Source organism: Gallinula chloropus, assembly GCF_964237585.1.
Source record: "Gallinula chloropus genome assembly, chromosome: 5".
Classification (NCBI taxonomy): Eukaryota; Metazoa; Chordata; class Aves; order Gruiformes; family Rallidae; genus Gallinula; species Gallinula chloropus.
This window is the reverse complement of record NC_140090.1, coordinates 15,696,596-15,722,399: the sequence shown is the minus strand read 5'-3', so window position 1 is coordinate 15,722,399 and position 25,804 is coordinate 15,696,596. Positions and strand designations below refer to the sequence as shown.

General features: G+C 43.0%; 1 protein-coding gene across 1 annotated transcript; it reads left to right on the top strand.

Annotated features, from left to right (window-relative positions):
- The first annotated feature begins 282 nt into the window (after positions 1-282).
- On the top strand, positions 283-20,905 carry ERCC3 (ERCC excision repair 3, TFIIH core complex helicase subunit). The gene is made up of 15 exons (XM_084264867.1): positions 283-304; positions 441-646; positions 1,684-1,920; positions 2,485-2,534; positions 3,433-3,568; positions 3,782-3,949; positions 4,774-4,978; positions 5,825-6,139; positions 7,291-7,475; positions 10,426-10,628; positions 13,781-13,877; positions 14,054-14,171; positions 15,251-15,369; positions 19,096-19,248; positions 20,064-20,905. The coding sequence occupies exons 1-15, from the start codon at positions 286-288 to the stop codon at positions 20,196-20,198; spliced, it is 2,346 nt and encodes a 781-aa protein (XP_084120993.1). The 5' UTR covers positions 283-285; the 3' UTR covers positions 20,199-20,905.
- The last annotated feature ends 4,899 nt before the right edge of the window (positions 20,906-25,804 follow it).

Here is a 25,804-nt window from a genome sequence, read left to right as displayed (position 1 = left end):
TATATTAAAACACTCTGTAGGGACAAGGCTGGCGTCGAGTCTCTCTTCAGGCCTCTGGGCCTCACCCCCGCGCGGAACGCGGCCTCCGTTACTGGCCCCGCTCTTCCTGCCCCGCTGCCCGCTCCGCCACCCCGCAGCCGCTGCCTGGCGCCGGCCGCCGGGCCCTGCCCCGCCCCCGCTCCCCGCGCCTCCGCCCCCGCGCCTCCCTCCGCGGCCGCCCGGCCCCGGAACGCAACCCCCGCGCTGCGGAAGTGACGCGAGGTCGGGCGCTGGCGTGCAGCGGCCATGGGCAGGAAGGAGCGCGGTGAGCGGCCGGGGTGGGGAGCGCGGTGGGAGGTGGGGGAAGGGGGGGGGATCCCGGGGGCGCCGGGCCGTGCCGCTCCCCTCTGGGGGCGGGTGGCGGCCGGGCCGCCTTGTCCGAGCTCCGGCTTTGCTCCCAGATAAGAAGAAGTCCAAGAAGCGCCATTACGATGACGACGAAGAGGATGAGGACGACGCTCCCGGCAAGGAGTCGCAGGAGGCCGTGCCCTCCGCCGCGGGGAAGCAGGTGGAGGACAGCGGCACCAAGGTGGACGAGTACGGGGCGAAGGACTACAGGCACCAGATGCCCCTGAAGCTCGACCACGCCTCGCGGCCGCTCTGGGTGGTACGTGGGGCGGTGCGTGGGGCTGGAGTCCGTGCGGGAAACGGGCAGGGGCGCGTTTGCGGCGCGTCCCCCCCGCCCCCCGCGCAGGGGCTGGGGCCGAGCCGCGGGGACAGGGGCAGAAAAGGGGTGTGCGTGCGGGGGGAGGGAGCAGGCCGAGACCCAGTCGAGGGTCGCTGCGGGGCTGGTGGCGCGGCTGAGGCTGCCCGGGAGCGTGTCTGCCCATGCCGGGGAACGACTGTCCCGGCGGCAGCAGCAGGTCCCTCCCGCGCTGAGTGTGCACTGACCGGCCGGGGCAGTGGCGACCTGAGGCCGTGTGTTTCGGGGCAGGGAGGAGGTAAAACAGCTTGTGGAGGTGGCTGCGTTGGCCGCTGGCAGTAGCTGGCTCCAGTGTTGCGGTGACCCAGCAATGCGGTCTGCAAGTTGGTGCAAAGCAGCCTTAAGGGAGGCTGGTTGTGTCTCGTGTGGCACCGCTTGGCCTTTCGGCCCCAGAAGGGACATCAGTGCACCTGTGCAAAGCTCAGCTGGTCGCACCAGCGGGTGGAGAGGAGGTGGCTGCCCTGCCAGCATCTGCAGGGCGTCTGTTACTGAATGCTGCAGCACACAAGTGCCACCTTCCCTTATTTCTGCTGTTTTTTTCCATGTGAAATGATCAGGGAGTTTTGTTTTGGAGGAGCAGGGTTGGAAACACGTCTCTGCTCGAGCAATTTGCTTAACGTTAAGAAAGAAAAAATACCCTGACATGTTGGTCTGTCAAAGCCTCATTGAGCTGGGTGCAGCTTATTCTCAGTGCCGTGGGAAGGACATGGGCAGATCAATGTCTAGACCCTTTCAGAAGAGAAAAGCTGGGCATTCCTGTGTCTCCTTTCTTCTTTTTCTTGTAACTCTGTTGTTTGGGCAAGTGCTTAGTGTGAAGCCCCGTGGTGGATCGCTTACCTAAGCATCTGGCCCTCTCTATGTCATTACGGCACTTTGTGGGGAACTCCTGGTTCTGTTAACAGATGCCCTTGAGCCTTCAATATCTCTCCTTACTTCTGCAGGCTCCTGATGGCCACATCTTTCTGGAAGCCTTTTCTCCAGTTTACAAATACGCACAGGACTTCTTGGTTGCCATTGCTGAGCCTGTGTGCCGGCCAACCCACATCCACGAGTACAAGCTGACCGCTTACTCGCTCTATGCTGCTGTGAGCGTCGGGCTGCAGACAAGTGACATCACAGACTACTTGCAGAAACTGAGCAAGACGGGCGTCCCAGATGGGATAATTCAGTTTATCAAGGTAAGGCCATTTTAGTGGCATGGGAAGTATATTTTATGCTACTAGCAAAACCCTTTGCCAGCTGCATCTATTGAATTGACTTTTTTTTTAGTCATACATTGTATTCCCTGTCTTACTCTCTTTTGTCACTGTTTCAAGAGACCTTTATCTAATTTTTTGTCTGTTTCTGTAGCATGTTGCTGCACACATACTGTTTTCAGAACATATCCTGTGGTGGGTTTATGCTTTCAAAGAAGAAAAAGGGAGTGTGCCCAAGTACCTGTGTGCGTGTGCTCAGCCCGTAGGAATTGTGCCTGGGGAAATAATAGCTCTGGAAGAAGCCTGCGAGTGTGGGAAGCAGTGTGGAATAGCTGGGCACCATAAAACTTAGCCTGCCCTATCCTGCCTTACCTTGCACACGTGTGCTCTCAGTCTTGGAAGCAATTGGGTATAAAATTAAACAAATCTATGACATTTTATGGCACCATCCTTCCCCTGAGGGACCTTCACTGCACAGTGGCATTTGGTCCCAAGCCTGCAATTGCTCTTTTGAGTATTCTAATGACTGCTCTTGTTCGTTCGTAGCTCTGTACAGTCAGCTACGGGAAGGTGAAGCTGGTGCTGAAACACAACAGGTAAGCAGTGTCTTCCTTACCTGGTGTAGCAGAGGACGCCCTCTGGAAGCACAGTTGTGTGTAAAGGAGTGGTCTCTGTTGCTGTCGAGTCCTCTGGCTCCCAGCTGAGCGTAGTGTTGTCAACACAGGGTCATTTTTTCTGTGATTGGAAGTGTTCTAATATGTTGGTCAGTGAATGCAGTTTGGCTGTGGTGAGTTGCTGGTGGCTGTCGCTAGACTTAAAGAATAGGTTGTGAATTATGTACTCCTACATTTTGCTAAGATGCATGTTTCTTTATTGCCCAGACTTGCAATGTATCCTTAAGGTTTTTAGGTAATTGTTTCATGTATTCCTTTGTGAGGAATGTCGCTGAGCCTGGTTAGACAGATTTATCTACAGCTGTCCTTCAGTCTCACGTGTTCTGCCTGGTTGGGAAGGATAAGTGCATCCATTGGCATCCATCCATTTCAGGATGTGCTACTTGACGTATTTATGTTTAGATGGTCTGCGTTTCGGGGTTTTGTCTCGGGCTGTTTTGGTCCTGTGGGCAGGACTTTAAAGCAAACACCACATCCAGTGATTTCACAGACTCACCTCAATCCAGTCTCAAAAAAGTCACCTAAGATGCAAGATGCAAGAATGTAAGCTGGAAGAGCGCTCTCCAGGCAGTTCTGCTGGTGTTTTCCCACTCAGGTTCTGTGGGAGAGCGTTGGAGCAGGATGGGTACGTGTTGCTCTTGGTGTGAGGCACCTGCTGAATAGTTCCATTGCCAGAATTTCTTTATTTTTCAAATTACTGCCTCCAAGCTGGGTACCTGAGAGTGTGCCTGGGATAGATACACTTCTAAGTATATGTGCCACTCTTCCTGTATGTTATTTGGTTGATCAGTGTAGGGGGGAATGTTTTTCTTGATTTTAGATATTTTGTGGAAAGTACCCACCCTGATGTCATTCAGCAGCTTCTGCAGGACCACGTCATTAAAGAGTGTCGCCTGAGGAACGCTGAGGGTGAAGAAACAGAGCTCATTACAGAGACGTTCACAAGCAAGTCAGCGGTACGTTGGGCACGTTTAATGGGGTTGAAGTAACGTTCAATAAACTGTTGCTATTTGGAAGGGTTATTGTTTCTTTGTTGCATCAGCAGTTGCTTTCAGTTCTGTCAGCAATGATCTCTGCCTCCCTTGTGAGCCCTAATCAGAGGTGGGGGGAAGCATGGGGAAGTGTCTCTTGCAAAACCCTTGGTGAAAATTCCTGTCCCTCTATTTCAGATTTCCAAATCCAGTGAAGGTGGCTTTGGTCCATCAACATCACAGGGGACAGATGCTCAGAATAAGCCAGATGTCCCAGCTGACTTATATGAGTTTTATGAACAGATGGACAAAGATGAGGAGGAAGAAGAGGAGGAAACGCAGACAGTGTCTTTTGAAGTCAAGCAGGTACAACTATTTTAGTGGCTCTTCGTTTGATAGGGAAGATCACTGGAAGTGCTTCACATTTCTTGCCTCTTGCTTTCCAAAATTTTAGGATCTCTAGGGTGGCAGACTGGGTGTTGTTCCTTCCCTGTCCTCAAGACAGTCCTTTTTGGGTTTTGGCAGTGTTCTGTCCTGGTTTTCTTTTGGATTTGTATTTGCAGAAGGAACTCCTGATGGTCCTGATCTCGTAGCTGGAGAAGGGCAGCTGGAGGTTGGGGCACAGACCTGGCTCAGCCTTCAGAGGGCTTTTGCAAAATTTCTCAAGTTGTTTCTGGATTTGGTGATTCTAGTGGTGTGTTAGTGGGGTTTTTAAAAAGATATCTTAGTAGCTCTTTTGTTTTTACATGACCCACCCATCTCTTGGTGATGGAACCAGCCCCTCACTGGGGTGGAATACCTGCGATATTACCAGGGTTTTCCAGTTAACAGATGTGCAGCTTTGGCAGGTCCTTCTGTGCAGCACACAGGCCCTTTTGTGTCTGTTAGGCAGCTCTTCGCTGCAGGATTCAGGGAGTAGTTTAGTTAGTGCCAGATGAACAGCACATCTGAGATGAATGCATCAAGTCCTTCCATCTGTCTGAAGAGTCCTCTCTAATATTGACTGATAATAAAGATGTTTGAGGGGGGTGGGGTGGTCATGAATAAAGTTTTTGGAATAAACTTTAACTCTTGCAGGCTTCATGAGCATAAACGATAAATGTAACTTCTCATGGTAGTATGGGATCTGATAACAAAGAAAAAAGTCAGATGTGGAGAATTTACCATCTGAAGCTTTGTTTCCTCTTCAGGAGATGATTGAAGAACTTCAGAAGCGTTGTATCCACTTGGAGTACCCCTTGTTGGCAGAATATGATTTCAGAAATGATTCTGTGAATCCTGATATTAATATTGACCTGAAGCCTACAGCTGTCCTGAGGCCCTATCAGGAGAAGAGCCTGAGGAAGATGTTTGGAAATGGACGAGCCAGATCTGGGGTTATTGTCTTGCCATGTGGTAAGTTGCTGGGTCGATTTTGGGGGTTTCTGTTCTTTATTTTCCTTGTGTAAATTAACTTCCAAATGTGAGAGCTGCTTAGATTTCAAACAGTAGTAAGGACAGCTCTGGATACCTCTTAGATTTTAGTGGCTGTGTGGTGAGGCTGTGGTGGGGGAGAGCCCTGTTGTTACTGCTGTCAGGCACCTGCCCCAGTGCTGTCTGTATCCCTGTAGTGATGGAGTAACTGTTTTGAGTTGTGGGAGCCTCAGGCTACGTTTGTGCTTTCCCTGTTCTGTCAGCTCTGCTGATCTTCCAGTGGAAGGTAAAGCTGTTGGCATTGGAATAATTTGCTTCTGGGTTCTACAGGAAGCAACAGAAAAGGGAGGGAACGGGAGACTGCGTGCCTGTGACATTGTGATTGGGGTGGAAGAGGCACATGGCAGATATGTCAAGGGCCTGAGAGAGTATGTAAGGGGTGCTGGAAGAAGTGTGGAGGAAGGCTGGAAAGATTTAAGGGCTTGCTGTCTGGGAGAACAAACATAACTGATGAGGGCAGTGGGACAGATGATCTTTAGGGGAAGTGTTTTGGAGCCACCTGGAATTAACATGCTTTTGACATTCAGAAAGCAGTACAAAGTTTGTATGTAATTGGCAGAGCCATTGTTTATGACAGTTTTCTTGAGAAAATAGTTACATGTCCAGGAGACTCTCCAGCTGGCTTTTTAGAAGCGAATCTCTTACAGTAAAGTTAACAAAGAGAATTTGCCCTTAGGTGATTTCATACCCTCTCAGTGCATTCATTTTCCTCCTACTCCCATGATACCTGGCAGGTGACTGGTGAATGTTGCTCTTCTTCCCCTGCAGGTGCTGGCAAGTCCCTGGTGGGAGTGACAGCTGCGTGTACTGTCCGCAAGCGGTGTCTGGTCCTTGGGAATTCTGCTGTGTCTGTCGAGCAGTGGAAGGCGCAGTTCAAGATGTGGTCCACCATTGACGACAGCCAGATATGCCGGTTCACTTCCGACGCCAAAGACAAGCCCATTGGCTGCTCTATTGCCATCAGCACGTACTCCATGCTGGGACACACGACGAAAAGGTCCTGGGAAGCAGAAAGAGTAATGGAGTGGCTTAAAAGTCAGGAGTGGGGCCTTATGATACTGGATGAAGTGCATACTATCCCTGGTAAGGAAATGATGCGTGAACCTTTCGTGTTACATATGATGTTACTGTTACAGTGCACTTTTAGAAGTGGGAGTAAACTGCCTTGTTCTCCTTTTCTCTTTCTTTTCCCTTTTTTTTTCCTTCCCCCATACTACAGAGTTTAGCTGACCATTAGTTTTCTGAAATCCCTCAAATTAGACACCACGTTTTCTACAATGGCAGTGTAAAATACAAGTGCCACCACCTTCTGTGCAGGTTGATAACACACTCTTAAGATACCTGAACCCCATTTATATAATTTTGCTGTAGACAAATTTGGAACAGGAGAGGAATTCATCTGCCTTCTTTTCTTTTGAGATGTAGCACCACTCTGGGCTAGCAGTTAATATCTTTTTCTGTTCAATAAAATATGAGTTACCATAGCAATTACTGTCCAGAAATAGCTGCTGTGTTCGACATTACTGTGTAATTGAGATCTATGCTGTTGGAAAGCAATAACGTAGTATTAAAGTGTCTGTGGAATAATCCTGGCTAAAAATACTACCCAAGATTCTGTTAGCTGCTCTACCTTGTGCTGATGATTTAATTTGAATATAACTTGGTGTCTACAGAAACGATAGATTTCAGAAGTAGACCTTGGTGATTAACTGCCGTTTTATCGGAGTAGCGTATTGCTGCCACGGTTCTGCCACTTCTGTTCTTTCGTGGTTTCACAAAGGGAAGGTACAGAGTCTCTGCTGCATCTTTAGGTTCTGCTATTACAGGATCTCTAGCAGTGCTAAAGATGAGCAGCTGCCATGTACTAGAGGTCCTGAATGTGACAGAGTCACCCAAGAGTCCCCGTGTCATAGTTCTTTCTGTGAAATACTGTGTGACCTAAACCAAGCCCTGTAACCTCGGGCTATGTTAATTTTCTCTTGGGAAATAATACAAATGCCAGGAGGTTTACTGGGATTTTCAGAGTACATTGAAGATGGAAACTAAAGTGGCAGTCGGTGTGAAGTTTTGCTGTAACACAGATTTGTTAGAAGTGTAAGTGACACGGGGTAAAATCTCCCAGCACTGTGCTTGCTTTGTGTTCAGGAGCTGATGAAAGTGGGTTTTAAGTTGCAGTGTTTGTCTTCTGAATCTGTTCAGGAAAGTAAACAGAACATTTGTCTTGCATTTCTTAGCAAAAATGTTCAGACGTGTGCTCACTATTGTCCAAGCTCACTGTAAGCTGGGGCTGACAGCTACCCTGGTCAGAGAAGATGATAAAATTGTTGACCTGAACTTCCTGATTGGACCAAAGCTCTATGAAGCCAACTGGATGGAGCTGCAGAACAGCGGCTACATTGCTAAAGTCCAGTGTGCTGAGGTGATGCTCTGCTTTTTGGTACTACCAGTGTTTGTTTAGTATGCTTATAACCTTGCCCTTTCTTTTATTAAGGAAGATGTATAAAGTTCTACATGTTTACCTGGGAAAAATGGGTGCCCTTATGACTTTTATTAAGCCTTCTGGCTTGACTTTGTATCTTGAGCTGAGTTCTTTGTGGTAGCATAACACCATGTTACGAGGAACGTGACATCAGGTGGTGTGCTGGAAGCTGCTTTTCAGACACTTCAGCTGATAGTCTGTAGTTGTTTGAGGAAAATTCTTCTAACTGTTAAAACAAAGAAGGGTAGTAGAAGGATTTAAAAAAACCCTAAAAGTCCACCTGCTTATTTCAAGCCTGAATGCATGAGAGTGAAAATTGAAAACATAGGACTGGATCTTCCTGTTTCTTTCCAATGTAATTGTGTGTGACCCCAGATCTTTCCAGCATATGGATGAGAGGAAAAATCCAATACCAGAGAAGAGGAACTTTCATACAGGCTCGTTGGAACATTAAAGGAACCCTGCTGTTAGACTTACAGTCTAACTTAGTATTGTGTCTCTGATAGTTGTCAAGGGAAGAGTTTAAAAACAGAGAAAATATCTGTTATTTCTGCTACGTTCCCAAGCCCTCAGTTGTTTGAGCTCGATGTGGTTTCTGTGTAACCATCAGTGGGTTTCTTTATGAGTTTGTTGAGATTCCCATTGAGTGGAAGGTGTTCTTGCAGCTGCAGCATGCTGTGGTAGTTTGATGATTTAACTATCTTAGGTTTTCCCTGGGGCATGGGGGACTTGCCTTTTGTTGTTGGGTTGGTTGGGGTTGGGTTTTCTTGGTGGTTGTTGTTGTTCTTTGTTGGGTTTCTTTTAATTGGGTGGGTTGTGTGTGTGTTTTGTTGTTCTTTGCTGTTGATTTGCTTTGTTTGTTGGGTTTTTATTTGTTTGTTTCTTAAAACCCTGCCTTGATAATTTCATGCAATCCTTCCTAGCTCTGGTACTGGAATAAAAGATGCAGCTGCAGGTCAGCTGTTTTCCTTTTGAACTTTGTGCAAAATAGAGGTTGTACAAGGAAAAAAAAAACAACTCAGCAATTTTTAAGTAATAAGTAAAGAACATCTAGAAAACAACTAGGTTGAAGGGAGAGTAACCAGTCTGCAAATTCAAATTTAACTAACTAGGCCCTTAGTTAATTCTGCCTTGGGAGTGTAATTCTTCTCAGTCCCTGAACTGCCCTTTAGACATTGAAAAGCCAAGCATGGGCTGCCTTGCTTCGGAATGGCATGAAAATTCTACACAGTTATATTCTTTTGGCCAGTGTTTTGGAGTAACCTTTGGTGGCACAACTCGGTGGCTGCTGCATAACAAGTCTCACACAGGCACAACTGCGTTGTGTGTTTATTTGGGTTTTCTTGATGTGTTGGGAAGTAGCACCTTTCATCTACTTGCCTTGTGCCTCCCAGCCAAAACAGATGCCTGGTTTGCTCTTTCAGTGCGGTTCTTTCCAGGTGGCAAGAGAGGGCAGTGCTGCTGTCTGATGAGGCAGGTCATGGTCACTGCAGGTACTGCTCTGGCAGAAGTTTTAAAAAGGAGAACAAGCCTGTTCTTTAACTGTATGTTCAGAGTTTTTTAATTTACAAATAACCCCCTTCCCAACTGCCCTGCTAAGTTTTTGTCTTGGTGTGCATGTCTTGCATAAGGTAAAAATGGGAAGGTTGTGTGGGTGAGAAGTAGATTTTCTCCATTTCTAAATCCAGAAGAGAGTGCATATACAAATCAAAACATGTTCAGCTTGCCTTGTAGTCAGAGGCATTGAGCAATACATACATTATTTTACTACTATCAGAAGTTCAGTATTCATATCTCATTCTTGCTTGGAAATACTCTCTTCTGATTTAAGAATTTTAAATCTTTCATGTAGACAGCATGCAATAACAACGGAGCCTATTCAGTGCATAAATTTACTGTTAATGTCTTCAGGGGATGAAACAAACCATCACCTAGCATTTAACTCACTGGAAGAAACACTTTGAAACCAAAAAAAAAGGTAGTTCTTAGCAGTACAGAATGAATCAGGCTAAATAACCTCCTGTAAATTGTCACCTAACTTCCTCAGCTGGAGGATGGTTGTGAAAGAGGTTTTTCTTTGCAGTAATCTGGTAATTTGTACTGTGCAATGGGTGTAGGGGAATAAGTCCTGTACAGCAGAATGAATGTCTTCTAACTTGCACGTACTATAGATGGTGTTATTTCATTGGCATAAACTCTTAAACTTCATAAATTCTTCTCTTTCCATGCTACTGTAGAAAAAAATACCTCAGTAGGCCTAGACTTGTGCAGTACTATGACATGTATTTACATAATAAAATAATTGCTTAGGGAAACCTCCTGAAAACTTCTAGTCAGTCAATCCCAGTGTTTTGAAATTTGTCGACTCAATAGCTGTTAAAATAAAGGTCCCTCCTCTGTGGGTATATGAAGAAAAGATTGGTATGTTTCTTCTGTAATTAAGATTAAACCTGTGTCTCAGCTTTCAGAATATGGATGACAATTACTTTCTATGGAAAAAGCTTTGACTGCTGTGACAGGGAGATTACACAGACAGCTCATTCCCTTAATTATCGCTCTGTAATACACAATAGCATTCAGTCCAATTATTAAGTATGAAACATAAAGGAAATATCTTCCAGCCTTCTTCCAATCCCACTGCTGGTTTCTGTCTTGGATCTTCCTGCCAAAGCCCTTTTGAAGGCCAGAGTAGTGTTGAGGTAAAACAGAGTTTGGCTGCGCTGCTGGGGACTGCACCACCCGGTACAGAAGTTGTGTTAAAGTCTGTGGCCTGCCCTGTGCAGGCAGCTGTGATGCATTGTTACTCCCCGAAGAACTTCCCAATTCCCACTGGAACATAATAAATAACAAGAGGCTTGTTTTGTGTGTGCCTGTGCTTTTGTAATTCTAGGTGTGGTGCCCAATGTCACCTGAATTTTACAGAGAATACGTAGCTATCAAAACGAAGAAGCGCATCCTGCTGTACACCATGAACCCGAACAAGTTCAGAGCCTGCCAGTTCCTCATCAAGTTTCACGAGCGGCGGAACGATAAAATCATCGTGTTTGCTGACAATGTGTTTGCACTGAAGGAGTATGCAATCAGGCTTGGGAAGTAAGTGTTTCCCACCCAGGACACCTCTGTTATTTTCCTCCTTCCTGGAGAGTTCCCTTGTAATCTCGCAGCTATCAGTAGTCTTTAGACATTTCGTGTAATACTTTGATTTAACTCCAATCCTCCTGTATAAAAAGGAGCTTGGGGAAGTGTTTCTGGATGGATTTTATTGACACTGCAATGTTATTTTGGTGTAGAACTGTTTGAAAAGAATCTGTTCAGTACCTCCCTCAGAGGAGTTTTTATCCAAGATTCCGGTGAAAGACCGTTAGTATTTCTCCATCTCCATTATTATTAAAAGCCAGTGAGAAAATGAGGTGCTTTAAAAAATATCACCAGAACTATTGCTGTAAGGGCTGGTAGCTTCTCCTGTCTTTCTGAGACAAAGGTTTTAAAGTTTCTGGATCTTTCAGGGCTCGGGGCATTCCCCTTCAGGTTCTTCAAACGTCTTCACCTTGTCTAAAAAACTTAAGACAAACTTTTGGGGGATCTGTGCTGTACCATGCACTGCCTAGAACTACTGTGATGGTTTAATAAATGAAAGGATATTGCACCTGTGAGCTCCTCTGCGACCTTAAATGACTATCGTGACTGCAGTTATGGCAGGTTTTACAAATAGAGTTTAGTGAGGGGCTAGCATCAGTGTCTTTATAGGATTTGGGGAGGGATGATCAGAGAGACTGTTTGCCAGGATCATATGTAGAGCATTTATTGGGGAAAATAAGCATAGGAGCTGGCCTCGTCCTTTGACAAGCCCAAATAACGCCTTGTTGGCTGGAAGCTCTGGGGCTTTATGACTCTCTATGATTTCATGTCTAGGACTTTCAGCAGTGCTTCTTAGTGAAACCACAAACAAGCCTTACACTTTCCAAAACTCAGGATCAATTTTGACTGTAGTTTAACAGCCATGTTGTGCTGGCTCGCTGTGCCATCAAATAGTGAGCAGAGCTAATGGTGCTGGAGGAATTCCAACACCTGTGGTCTCTTTCATCATTTGTTTTAATCAGTCTGGACAGAGATTAGCTGTAATGGTGCTTCTGGAATGTCTCTAAGCAGTGTTCAGTGCACCACAGAAAGAGCCTTTACCACAGGTGATGCTAGGAGAGGGTGCTTGCTGAGTTGCAAACCAGTTGTGAAGCAGGGTAGATGCTGGAGAGCACGTGGGGAAAACCAGTAGGGAAGTATTAGGTGCTTGCTTTTCACTGGAGGTGCTTGCTTTTCACGTTGATCGGATGAATCTCTGTCCTTCACATCACATAGTGAGCAGAGGTTTCTGCCTGCTCCTTCCTTGCCCCCCTTCCTCTGGTACTGGCAGGGAAAGACTATGCACGTGACAGCAGGGCTTATTTTGACTAATTTCAGGGGCCATGGAATTCAAGCTTGCTTAGCCAGCTTTTGCTCTGTCGTGGGTCTGTCATCCAGTGTCGTATAGCTCGTGTGCTGACTGTTTTTTACTGGTGTTACTGATATGTTTATGCCACTGTTTCTGAAGGGCTATGCCTCTGGCCTTGACAGTTATGGCTGTTAATGGGAGGGGGGTCTCTCTTTGAAGATTCCTCAGATATCTTTTTGCAGTGGGGAAAAGGGGTCATTAAAAAAAAAAAAATTGAAAATCAGTCTAGCATTGGGTGTCTCGGTCAGGAGGGTAATCGTGTTAGTGAATCAGTGTCAAGTAGGATCCCAGGCAGGTGAATCAGAGGATTGGTACCCAGGAGGTCTAAGATACTCTGTTCTCAAAAAAAAAAATTCGTGTTTCAACCCTTTCTTGCTGGCTTTAAGAAACAGAAGGCTCACAAACGCCAGAGTGTTAGTTTCAGTTTAAATTATCTGTTTAGTATTGTTGGGAATTAAAATCATCACAATTTAAAATGTTACCGAACGCTACCGATAGAACAGCAGTGCGGTTCAGGGTTGACTCATTTACCATGTTGATTTTTTAGCTGTGTTTTTCTAAAATTCTGGTTTCACTGAATAAGAGAATCAGGTTCCAGGTGCAGAGGGTTGTTTGGTAAAAGAAAAACTAGAATAAAGTTTGTTGTGAAGAAAGCAAGTGGTGCCAACGCACAAGGGTTAGTGGACAAGAATAGAAAACCGTAGTACTCTGAGTGTTTATGTCCAGCTGCCACCCATGTGTGTGCAACATTAAAAGTTAAATGAAACATTTCAGTTGGTTCTTCGTGTAAAAAGTAATTTATGGAAGGGTGAGCAAAACAGAAATTGTAGAACTTGATTCCTGTTATTTGGAGATGCTTGTTAATAAGCATTTGGAAGAGTAATGCAAGAGGTAAAAACACAGTGGCTGTGCACGCCGGCGTGCCTGTCTTTGTGCAGGCTTTGCCATTTCCAGCTTCGTTTTTTGTGGATTTGTTGTTTGTTTTGTTGGGGTTTTTTTTTAAACTCTGCTCAGGCAGGAAGGAAACAGCTAGGCTCTAGAGACAATCTTGGAAAATTTGTCATAGCCCAAGTTACTTGTGAAGTCTGTGGGTGACTGAGAGTTTGTGTGGGCTTCTGGGTTGGGATAATAAATGCTCCCGGTGATTCATCGTCAGATGTTAGGAAGTTGAGGTGAAGTGTTGCTCTGGCCATGGAACATTTGGGACCTTGTTAGCATTTCAGTGGGTCCAGAAGGTATTAGGAGGGGCAAAAGATTAACTTCAAAAGAAAAAATAATTTTCCCAGCACAACATCCAAGAGGCAGCTTGTGACAGCATATTGTTGACCGAGAAGCCTGGATTTTCAAGTGTTTAATTAGGAAGCAGAAGTTGCAGCTGTCAAAGTGCTAAGTCAGTAGATTTGAGAGAATGAAATCTCCTATGTTAACAGCTGCCTTCGGTCTTTCATGTAGGCTTAGCCAGTACATTCAGTCTGTTGATTTGTGGCAGTGTTGGTGCACGTAATTCCAAACCATTTCTGACTGCCAGAATTTATTTCTGGCAGACTGGGTTGCTGCAGAGGGATCCACAAACAAGTGGGTAGCTGCCATAAAAAGCCAAACAAGCTAAAAGTAAACTGAAAGTTGTACCAAAATCTGCTTTGTTTTTAAATGAATTCAGATGTGGACTGCACTCCCTGCCATGCTGTTTTCCTACCTCACAAGAAATGCTTGAGAAACCTTGAATTGATGTTATTTGGGTATGTTCTGCTCTTTCCAGACCCTACATATATGGACCTACTGCACAAGGAGAACGAATGCAAATTCTACAAAACTTCAAGCACAATCCAAAAATCAACACTATTTTCATTTCCAAAGTAAGTAGAGGATGTTCAGTGTGCCATTGTGCCCATCTTCACAGTGAGGGAGTGAGTTATAGACATGCATGTGGTGTATTTGACATCTTTGTATCGCAGCTCACAAACTTGTATTAAGTTTCTGTTTATGATACATGGAAATAAGATGCTGCTCAGAGGATGCTTCTCTCTTGTAGGTAGGTGACACTTCTTTTGATCTACCAGAAGCCAATGTTCTGATCCAGATATCGTCCCATGGCGGGTCTCGAAGACAGGAGGCTCAAAGACTGGGACGGGTGCTGAGAGCCAAAAAAGGTGAGTGAGGTAGGTGATTGTTGGGCTGTGGGCTTTGCATCATGGTACCTCAGAACTGCAAAGAAACTGGATGCTCACAGTATTTCTTTATATTGCTCGTAGATTTATGTTTTAGTCAAAAAGAATCTTAAATTTCTCCACCAGTGATGAAAAAGAAGTGGTCTGGGTCAGTAAAACTTTGCGTTGGGAAAGCTTCCAAAGGACAAAAAAAAAAAAAGCTGAAGGAAAAGGAATTTTTTTGTTCTTTGGTACTTTCACTTTTTCCAACTAGCTGTGTTTTTGCAAAAGTTATAAGGAGCTCTTTGTTTAGAAAAATAAGTCTTAAGTGCAAGTAGAAAGTGGTTTTAAGATCTGCGCGCACTTTATGTGCAGTTTGTGCTTGTTATAGCTGAGGCTTTGTTTGAAAATGCATAAAAAAATCCATGTCAGTGAATTAACAACAGTCTCAGTGAAACCTTGGGTTTCAAAAACGAACCCAGTACTGCTTGGGTAACAGATCTTAGGGGCTGTTTGGTTTGGTTTTTTCGTAAATATGAGCATCCTTTTATATCCTGGACTTCAAATAGCCCTATGAATTCTTAGCTAAATATCTTTGTCTCACTTTTTAGTGAAAAAACACTTCAAGCTCAAGTTTACATTGATAAAACTTTTCCTTTGTCTTTTTGTGTTGAACTTATTTGACCTGTGTTACAATCCTTGCTCTTGACACTTCTTAACTGCATAATAGACTTCAAAATAATTTAATCTTTCTCCTTGTCTAGCATAATAAAGAGGAGACTCTTCTTGCCGCTCCAGTGTGATCACTTTGCTCTGTTTCCTTTTTTTGGTTGGTTGGTTGGGTTTGTTTTGTTTCGTTTCTTGTTTTTTCCCATTCTCAAGTTAAGAACTAGAGAAGTGATTTCCATGCTGTGTACTTGGTGGGTCAGTGTATGTAAGGTCTGGGTGCAGCTAAAAGTTGTAGATTGTTTTTTGTGGAGAGTCAACTTGTTTAAACACCTGTTTTCAGTATTCAGGTTCTTTTTTGTTCTTGGTTGCAGTGTTCCGAATGGAACTAATCACTCAGTGTCTCTGTCTCCTAGGCATGGTTGCAGAGGAATACAATGCCTTTTTTTATTCTCTTGTATCCCAAGACACTCAGGAAATGGCATATTCAACGAAGCGACAACGGTTTCTTGTAGATCAAGGTTACAGCTTCAAGGTAACTTGTCCCTTCTATTTATTCTCTTGTTAGCTAAGAGTATAATTTGCATATTGTTTCATGTTAGTAGTAGGGCAAATATTGAGAATTCTGGTTGTGGGATGTGTTAATGCAGGTTTTGCTCACAAGCAGTAGCTGTTTCAGGATTGTTCTGTCATCTGTGAGGGTAGGTCCAAAAAGCTTAGTACAGCTTCTAGAAAGGTAAGTCTTCTGACTCTAAACTAGTGACCCACTGGGGAGCAAAGCAGAGTGTTGCTCACATGGATTGGTTGGTGCTCCTACTCCTCTATTCCCTGTCTGTGCCAGGACCCTACTGCACATTACAGGTTGTGTGTAAAGCCTTGTTGAGAAGTGTTCATGTCACAGCAGCCAGCAGCAAGTCTGAAAACTTCTCAAAACATCACGAGTCACAATTTCCAAAGAACTCCAGTCTCAAGACTTTTTTCCTTATGGCAAAAGACAGCATATAACAGGTAGGTTTCATCCATCCAATGTTCATACATCTCACTCTGGGAATCATAAAGTTAGGTATCCAAAGTGCCCAGCAACCCATTTCCAAACAAAATACCCCTCTGGGGTCTTTGTCCACACAGTAACCCTGTGAACTGATTTCACAGTGCTGTGCAGAGCCTGCAGTAGTACAGATAAATCAGGATCCATCCGTGATACAGTGATTCTGTGTTGGCAGAAACTGTTCTGGCTAATGGAGGCCTTCAGACTCTGCGTATTTAGCTTCCACCAACAGTTTGAACTTTCCCTTGTAATTTTCTCTGCATGGAATGAAATATAGCACCAATATCTCACTAGGTTGAATGCTATTTGATTAGGGAATGACAGAAGTTACTGCAGGAAAAGACTGTTACTGCAGGGTAGAAATCTTTTGACTTGTAACTAAAACACACTCCTTGAAATATCCAGCCTTTTTGGTGTTGACAGTGTAACAGAGCTAGGACTTGAAAGAACTTTCCCCTAAAGTCCCTTTGGTAAAGGACTGAATGCTCCCTCATTTCTCCAGACACACTTGAAAATTGATACTTCAGTTTATTACCTATCTCTGTATGTCATCTTCTACCAAGCATAGAATCTCATTCCACTTAAAGCTCCTTTATTTGATACATTTCAGTAGATCTCATTTATTTTTTCTTTCATCCATGGGCTGCCCCATATGTCCATGTATTGGGTTGTTAAAGGCAACAGCGTGTCATAATAGCTCTTGCTTTTAGGTAAATTATTCCTTTACAAAAGTGGAGTTTATGGCTCTGATTAGAAGCCTTCCCAGTAAGAAACACCGCTGAGAAGAATGAAAAATAAGGCTCCCATAATCTGCCTTTAGGGAACAAGCTCAAGCTTTGAGGCACAGAGTCACACTCGGTTTGCTTGAGGTACAGGGGCAAAGCAGCCTCCAACACACGGGCAGGAGGGGACATCCCTGTGGGTAAAACCTCTCTGAACTGCAACTGTGCTGAAGTGGATAATAGCTCTGTAAGCAGTGGCCCATCAAAGAGAGCTTTACGGGGTCCTTACACTGAAGTAGGTGTGTCATGGTCTTTGTAGGTAAAAACCTTCTCCTGCTTTGTAGTCGACTGTATTTAGACTAAATTGTAGATCAGTACTAAGCTGCTGCTAATTACAGCAAAGGCATCTGTCTGGCTACAGCCCAGAAGATTAGAGAAATCCCTTTACTTATATTTGAATGCCTTGGATTTTAGAACTAAAAAGAGTTTAAAATAGATGGATTTTATTTTGCAAGCAAGACAGAGTCCTCGGAGCTTTGGTGCAGTATGGGAAAAGAAGTAGTGCAAGTGGCAGCTGAGTGTCTGCAGTAATGTTTTAGCTGACCAGTACTGGAATGTTTTTTATTTGCTGTTTAGGAACAAAATGTTAGAATATCTATTTTCTTGTGCTTGCCAAACGTTAAGCCTTAGTCATAGCTGGCATCAAAGAGTAATAGAGCTGGAAGAAACTTCCAAGAAACCATCTTTTGAGTTTCTTCATTCCAATCCAGGATCACTATGCATATGTCATTCCCAGCAGATGTTTGCTGCATTATTCTTCAAAATTTGGAGACTCTACCTCATCTTTAGGTAAATTATTTCAATGCTGAGAACTGGAATAATATGGGGTTTTTTGCTAAGTCACATACTTGGCTTTTTAAATCACAATTTACTGCTTGGTGTTTACTGCTAGGAAGTTTGGTTTTTTGTTAGCTAACCATAGTTCAGTTATTTAATGTATTGTGGTTTTATTGAGAGGAGGATATATTAAATTTTAAACCAATAGCAGAAGAATTTGCTGTATCAAAGAATTGGGGATAACTCAACTTGGCATCTGTTGAACAGCCTAAAAAGCGATGCAGTGGGAATTCTTTCCTGTCTATGAATCATGCTAGCACTGTTTTGCAACCACAACTGGAAACAGGCTAATGCAATTCAAAATTGCTTTTCATGACTCCTTTTTCTTCATTTTTGAGATGATCACAGCACATGTCCTTCTAAATAAACAAGAATGGGGACCTTTAGCCATCAGGTAGGACAGGTTGCTTTCCCTGAATGGATTCTTAAAGCTAGGATGCTTCTTAGAAAGACATTCATTTTCCAGTTAGAAACTGCCATTGACAACAGCCCACAACAGTGGTTATTTATTCTAGTGTTTCACTACCCTGTTTTTCAAAACCAGTACTTTGCATCTAATGCACGTTTGTTTTACCTTGAGCTGTCTTTGTATTGTATCAGTCTTTGTGATAAGACCCAGCCCAGATTACTGAGCTAGTTAGCTTCTAATTGTGTGGACTGAAGAGACAGGCTGAGAAAGGAAGATGAGGAGGGGAAACACTACATAATCAAGGAAAATGGCCGAATTAGAATGTCTTTCTCAAAACCTCTTCAACTTGGAAACACAGTGGGGAAACTGCGATTCTCGTGTATAAACATGTGATTACCAAAATGCATTTAACTGCAGGGGAAAAAAAGCTTGTGAAATTTTCAAAGTACCTCTACTGAAGAAAGCAAGCTGCCTATCGTAAGGTTTGATAACAAGCTGGAGAGCTCTTCAATTCCTTCGGAGGTTTTCCAGCTAATGGAGTGTATGGCACTATACTGCCAGAAGATGGCATGAGTCCTGCATCTGTGGCTATCAGATGAGTTACTGAGAATTTCAGAGAGAGCAAACTAACAGCCGAGTTGAAAGAGCCCTTTCCCTCTGATGCACGTTGCTGCACAGACATCAACTGATCACACATCTTAATTTGTTAGGGTTTTTTCCCTTATTCCTCAGTGTTTATGCTGGAAAGCTAGTGGGTTACTTTTGTTAAGCATAAAGTGCTAGTTCTTGAGCTAGACAGATCTAGAGCCCACAGGATGAAGCTGAGGTGAATTATGTTTCTGAGGTGTGTGTGTTTTGGTCAGGTTCTTGGTCAAGCTGGTATGGACAGTGTGTGGCTGATGTTCTCTGTCCAGAGCTTTGCTTTATGCGTTTTTTTCTTCCCAAAGGTTTCTATTTTGCATTTCCAACTAGACTATAATAATGGCAGTGTGTGTGTGTGTATATGTATGTACATCACGTACCAGGATCTATCTGTGCTGTCCATGGTGTTAAGCTGTTCAGGTCTTTAATGAAAGTTGAAGGCAGTTCCAACAGCATATGGAATCAAAAAATCCTTGTCTTCATTTTGAATAGCTAACACTGAGGAGGAAGAGTGTTCACCTTGTCCTGTACTCTGTTTCTTAGGTAATAACGAAGCTTGCTGGCATGGAAGAAGAAGAACTTTCATTTTCAACCAAAGAAGAGCAGCAGCAGCTTCTCCAGAAAGTCCTACAAGCATCTGACCTGGATGCTGAGGAGGAAGTAGTTGCTGGAGAATATGGTTCAAAGTCAGCTCAGGTAATGAAGAATGCCTTGAAAAGGATGGTCACAGATATGACAGAACTGGACCATTCCATTTCAATTCTAAATGTGATTCCTTCATCAATACCTTAGTATCTTTGGGAAACATTGGAGAACAGATTGATCTTTTTAAGTTGCATTAGCGCTCTGCTTTGAGTAATTCAAATTTTAGGCACAAGATAGAGGTTAGACATGGAATTCAGGTCCTTCTCCATCATACGTATCTGTTGTTATGGATTTTGAAGTAAATCATCTAAGTCAAAAGCAGTCAACATATTTTCAAACATTTATAAGATGCACCTGTGTCACAGCACATACTCTTCTGTGGTGGCACTGTGCTCCTTGAGTCATGCCACAGTTTCCTCATGCCCAGAAGGCAGAAACGTAACAGACACTTTTGTTCTTTTTGAAGAGAAGTTCTGTTATAGTAGGTGGTAGTTGGATGTTTTCAGCAAGATATAAGAAAAATAAATAGCCTGAAACATTTATTGTTGTAAGAGTTAAAGTCAAGCTACAATGTGGTAATTAATTTTTAGGGTTAATTTTTAGCTAAATGGCATCCTGTTGAAACGCATTAGGAATTCCCCTCTAATGTATCTTTCCATATTAAATCTTAGATATGCTTGCATACTTATGGCGTGTGGCAGGCAGTGACTTTCTAAGGTAGAAATTCCTCTTAGGAAAAAGAAACTCAAAGACTTTTTGGCGTTAAGGTCACTAAATGAGCAGTGCTGCCCAGCAGCCATCAGTAGGTTAGAGCTGGTCTGTTTAATCATGCACTGAGCCTGTGGCTTTTCTCCCCGTGCTTGCAGATGTCCCGTCGTGCAGGCACAATGAGCTCCATGTCTGGAGCAGATGACACGGTGTACATGGAGTACCACTCCTCGCGGAGCAAGGCGGCTTCCAACAAGCACATCCACCCGCTCTTCAAACGGTTCCGGAAATGACATCCTGCAGACTGGCATTGTGTTAGAGCTCTGGATCCATCTACCTGTCCCCATAACCAAAAAAAGGGAGTTGAAATTTCTGACCGGCTCTTTAAGAGACTTTTTTCTTTTAATAAGCATCTCTACTTCATTTAGCAGCGTGTGCTTTCGTGGGTGAACGTGAAAGAAAAAAGGAACTAACTCTAACCACAGGAAAAGTACTTTCCAGTGACTGGATCCTGGTTATTCCTGTCTGTTCTTCAGGGTAATTAATAGAATTTATTTTTATCAACTCAAAACCCTTTTTCAGAAGAATTCTGGAAAAGTTTTATACATGGAAGGTTGTACTGATATTTGAAATATTATTTATGTGTTTATCATGTCTGCTCAACAAAATATTGTTTCTTAAAATGCTTAAATAAAAATGATTCATTGAGCTGAATGAATCCTGATTGGAGCACTTTACAGAATATCTTTAAATTCGGAGCTAATTTATACCAAGGACTTTATCTGGCTTAAAATTCTAACAAATATCCTGGAAATATTTTGAAGATAAGGAAGGTCTCCAGAGTAAACCCATGAAGATACACAGGTTTAGATATATCTAAATACAGATAACCTCTGTGCTCCATTTTCCTTGTTTTTCTTGCTACTGTTGAGAAGTTGTGGAAATAAAGCTGTTGCCTCTGTTGTTTATATTCTGTATATTAACCAGGCAATAAAACCATTGTAACTCTGAAACAGCACAGTGCCACTGCAAAAGTTCTTAATGTATCAGAGTAGTTTGACATGTCATAATGTGAGTTGGAAGCAAAGGTGTGAGGAAAGATTCCTGAGTTTGTATCTTTTTTCTTCATGAAGACTGCAGTATGTTTCTAGAATATTTGTGGAGGTAGGGATGGTTTGTGGCAGAAGAACACTTTTTAAATAACAACTGCTGAACATTGTAAGTTATGCTTCTTGGTATTGTATTATGAGGTGGGTTTTTTTGTGAGAGTTTGTAGAGCTTTAGGTTCAACCTATGAAATAACTGATATGGATCTGTTGGGTTAAAATAGGTTAGTATGAACCTTTGCCATACAGAAGGGAATATATATGGTAGAGCTTTTCTGAAGCACATTTATCATGAAGCACTTGATAAATGTGCTTCAGAAACATACTGTTTCTTTCTTAGTGGCATCAATTCCCAAGTTGAGAATATGGAAACACTGAAAGTGTAATTCAGAACTCTTGGTTGTGATATCTGTCTCAGAGTCAGGATGTTTTGCAAACTGATCTGGTTCAGTTTAAGCTTTGTTTATCCCCTGAGCCCTACCCCATAATTCCTGGTTCTTTCTCTTGTTCAGAGTCTCCAGCCTCACGAACTGCAACCAGGCATGGCAGTGCTTCAGTGGCTTATATGCAGATGGCTCTTAGGTAGTAAGTCTTGTCTATGATGACGACTAATCTTGCTCTTCTAATTAATGGGTCTCTGTGGGATGCAGTACTTTCAGCATCAAGTAAAGCATAATAATTTTATGAGGTAAGAATGACTCCATGCTTCAGTAACGGCATGTTGGTATCCAAACTTTAGATTCCATTACTTCAATGTGATTACTGCAATAATTACTGCTTGCTATTACTCCAGACTGTAGCTGTGAGTAGCAAACTGGCATGCATTTGCTTTCTCATAAGAGTTGCTGCTGCACATGGCAGCATCTGTACTGGAACATGGTCAGTTCTGCTTTCCAGACAGGGATTTAGTCATTGAGAAGTGCTGCTGACTCCAGAGGCTTCTGTTTCACTTGCTCCTCCCACAGCCCAGCAGTGCTCAGAGGTGCTCCTGCTGTCCTCCTCACCCAGTGGTCACAAAAGTCTGCTCCACAACTAGTCTGTAATCTCAGCTCTTTAGGATTTTGTCTTGTTCAGGCACAAAATTCAGCCCCATGTTTTGTTAGGCAGGTGTCTTTATTTGAAGCAGTACTGTAGACTGTAATTGTGATGCTTCATTGTGACCAGAGAGTTTGTGGCAGCCTCTCACTGCCCTGTAGCCTGAATCCAAAGAATCTGGGCCCCAGCCCTCTTGGAGTGCAGTCATGTCTTTGCATGCTTGATCAAACACTCCTGTTAGCAAGGGGTCTCGCTGTCCATCTGTGCAAGAGAAGCACTGGCCAAGCAGACTGTGGAAATAACATGGCTGGAAACCCCATGTTTGTCCTGAAAATGGTGCATGTGAAGAAAATCTTGCTTTTGGCCACTGCAGTGCTGTGTATGTGCTCCTCTGGGACGCTGCCTTTATCCCTGCTGAGTGTGCTTGCACAGCACCACGTGCTGCTTAGCCACAGCAAGGTGCAGTACAGTTCATGGATCTGGATGACGTGCAAATGGGCAGCAATAGGTAGGTGATTACCCAGACAGGATTTGTTTGCTGAGGCCTCTTCCTAAACTGGGGGCAGAATAACATAGACTGGTGTGGCAAAACTGTTTCAGACCATTAGTGATAGCAGAGGCAGGTGAACTTTGGGGTAAGTACATTCATTCTTGGAAGTCTGGACAGGGGAGGTGTGATTTTCTTGGACATAATTCAGGTTTCCTTGCTGAAATTAAAGCTTTTACTCTGCTCCCTGGCTGCTTCCTTAGGCTGAGTTCCACACTGAGGAATCTTAATTTTCTTAAGGAATTGTTGTTTTTTTAATAGTTCCTTTCTTTATGTTTCTGATAGGCTACACTACTGAAATTGGTGCTAACGTGCTGCTTGTTCTCATGGCAAACCAGCGAGGGTCTGTGAAGGGATTAACACTTGAGGGATATTGTTATTCACAAAGACGGCCTTCTAGACTTAAAGGGCACAGTGACATTGGGGTGGCAACCTCAGCACCCTCACAGCTCAACAGAGCTCTGAACACCCAATTTCTATGTCTCTGGTTCCTTACACCCTCCTGATGGCCGTGAGTTTTAGTAGCACTTTTTTCTAATGTGTTTAAAAACTTGAAGGCAAGCAGTTCTTGGGATCACTGAATGGCACACACTGAGAAGTGTAGAGTAAGGATCAACACCTACAAAGCCTACAAGTAGAGCTGAATGCTTTTTGTTGCGGTTTTGTTAAGCACTGAAGAGCAAATCCTGCACAGTGCTACCACATTGGGATGGGCTAGCTTGTGCTGATTTAAGTACCTTCTTACTGTGCAATATCTGATTAGGATTTTACTGGTAGATGAAACTGAAGATTGATAGAAACATTTTTAATTTTCTTTTAAACTAAAGCTGCTTAATTGGTAAATTACCTATAAGCTCTGCTCTCACCTCGCAACCTATTAAGTTCAAATCTGTCCCCTTGTCAGGGAAAAGCATGGGAATTTAGAAAGTGGTTAAAATTCCCGAGGAATAATTTCACAACTTGAAAAGATCTTTCAGAAGATGGGTTTCAGGACAGTCAGAAAAGGCAAAAATCATGACTAGCTGTTTGCCTTTTTCAGTGAGGGGATGTTTCAAACTACACTGGAAACTTTTGCTTATATTTCTGACATTTCAAGACAGTTTTTCGGTTTTTCTTCCTTGCAAATGTTCTGAAGAGCCTGTCTCTGCAGTCCCTGCTGTAGGTGTGACTTGGGCAGAGTTAAATGCCTCCGATGAAATCTTTTTTACTTCCATAAATTATACACGTAGGTGCATTAGCTATTTGAACAGTTATGTAAAACACACAGTACAATATTTATCACAATGTATATCATAAAATGATGTTCAAATAATTACAAACCAGATGTAACTAAGGCTGTTGAAAAGTGAGAATCCTTCTAAGAAAACAGGATTCTTGGTAAGTTGACAATGTAACCATTGACTCTGAATACGGATGTTATTAGGACACAAAAAACCTTCAACTGAACTTTGTCAGAGTTCATGCAAGGAGGAGGGCAAGTTTAAATTGGATTTGGAAATAACTAAGTGAAGGTAACAAAGTACAATTAATATGACCCCACTAGGAGGTCTAGACAGAGAACAGTATGACTCAGGAGACTAATTATCCAAAAATACAAATCAAAATTAGCAATAGTGAAATTTAGTTTATACTGTGATCCTGTTACATACCAGAAGTTAACTTAAATTGAAGCACCTCCTCTGTGAAGAGGTGTGTGCTTCAACTTGTTTAAAATAACAAAAGTCCAAACAGACTAGTTACATAAAACAATTTTTCCAACTCAACAGGCTGACAGGCAAGGCAACAAATGTCCTTGTTTAAATGTAAAGAACTGTGAGTGTGTTTTCAAGTTGGTGTTAAGATGTCTGATAAATATACACCCTGGAAGATTGTGGAAGGAAAAAATATTTACCTTCCAAGTCACATAAATGTGTTTTGGTTGGCTAGTGCTGATGGCATAACATCTCCCTCCTTTGTGGTTTGGTGGGTTTACATGACTGGAAGGTTTTGTATCAGGGCTGCTGCACTCACCAATCCTGGGAATTCTGTTGCAGAACTAAAGGACCCATGTTACCTGAAACAAGGAAAATGGGATTAGGCAATGTCAATCCCTCCACCAGTTTAAGTTACACCCTAAACCTTCCACGATGTAAAACTTTCTGCTGCTTTTTCAAATGTTTGTTGATTTATTTCCTTCACTCTTCATCTTTTTCAAGTCTACTATAGGAATTGTTATTTCAGCTTCACCTATCTCATGTAGCATAAATTTAGGGGTTTACTTACGTTGATTATTTAACATGCTGCAGTTTCCAATTTTGACCTCCAATGCAGACTCTGCAGTACTAAGGATGTAGTAAGTGTGTGGGTAAAGCAGCAACTATGGGGCACATGCATACATACATTCACAACTCTAATTTGAAAGTCAAACAGAACCACATGATTATGATCTGGCAGAGCAAAGAGATGCAAATAGTTTAAATACACATTCCATGTTGTGGTAGCCCACATATATCATTCACATTCATAACTATTCCCTTCCTGTACTTGGCTGTTTAACCACCGTACAGTTTGGTTACTGTTGTCTGGAGGATATTTTTTTTTCCATAATTTACCTAGAAAAACAAACTTGTATCTGCACTGATGGGTTACTATAGTATTATTGATAACTATTACACAGTAGCGTTGTAATAGTGTGCCCACAGCTGTTAGGGGCTCTGCATTTCTGTTGCATCTAACAAACCTCCTGGAAGTATGGATTGTAAATATTATTGAGCATTGAAACAGAGTTATTGATGACCTATTTTGTGACCCTTCAGTAATCTGTTACTCACTGATGACAAAGTACAGTAAGTGGTAACAGAAGTGACTCATAGGCAGCTCCCTGCTTAGGGCTCTATTCTCAAATGGCATATATGTTCCACCTTTTCTTTAAAAGCAGGCAGCCAGTAAGAATAACATTTTATTCAAAATTAATTATGTATTTTGAGGTTTTCCTGTTGGGTTTTTTTTACGTCAAGAAATATGTGTGTGTACAACTGGAAAACCTGCCTTAGACTTCCCACTGTTGGGTGCTATCTTAAAAAGCAGCAGAGTCCATCCAGAGAGCAGAGAGAACATCAAATTCCCCAGGGGACTCAGCACAATCGATAGCCAGAATTCTTTCCTGAAACGGGCCTTCCTGTGAGTGTACAGGCAGCACATACAGACTTCATAGCTGGCAATCTTAGAATAT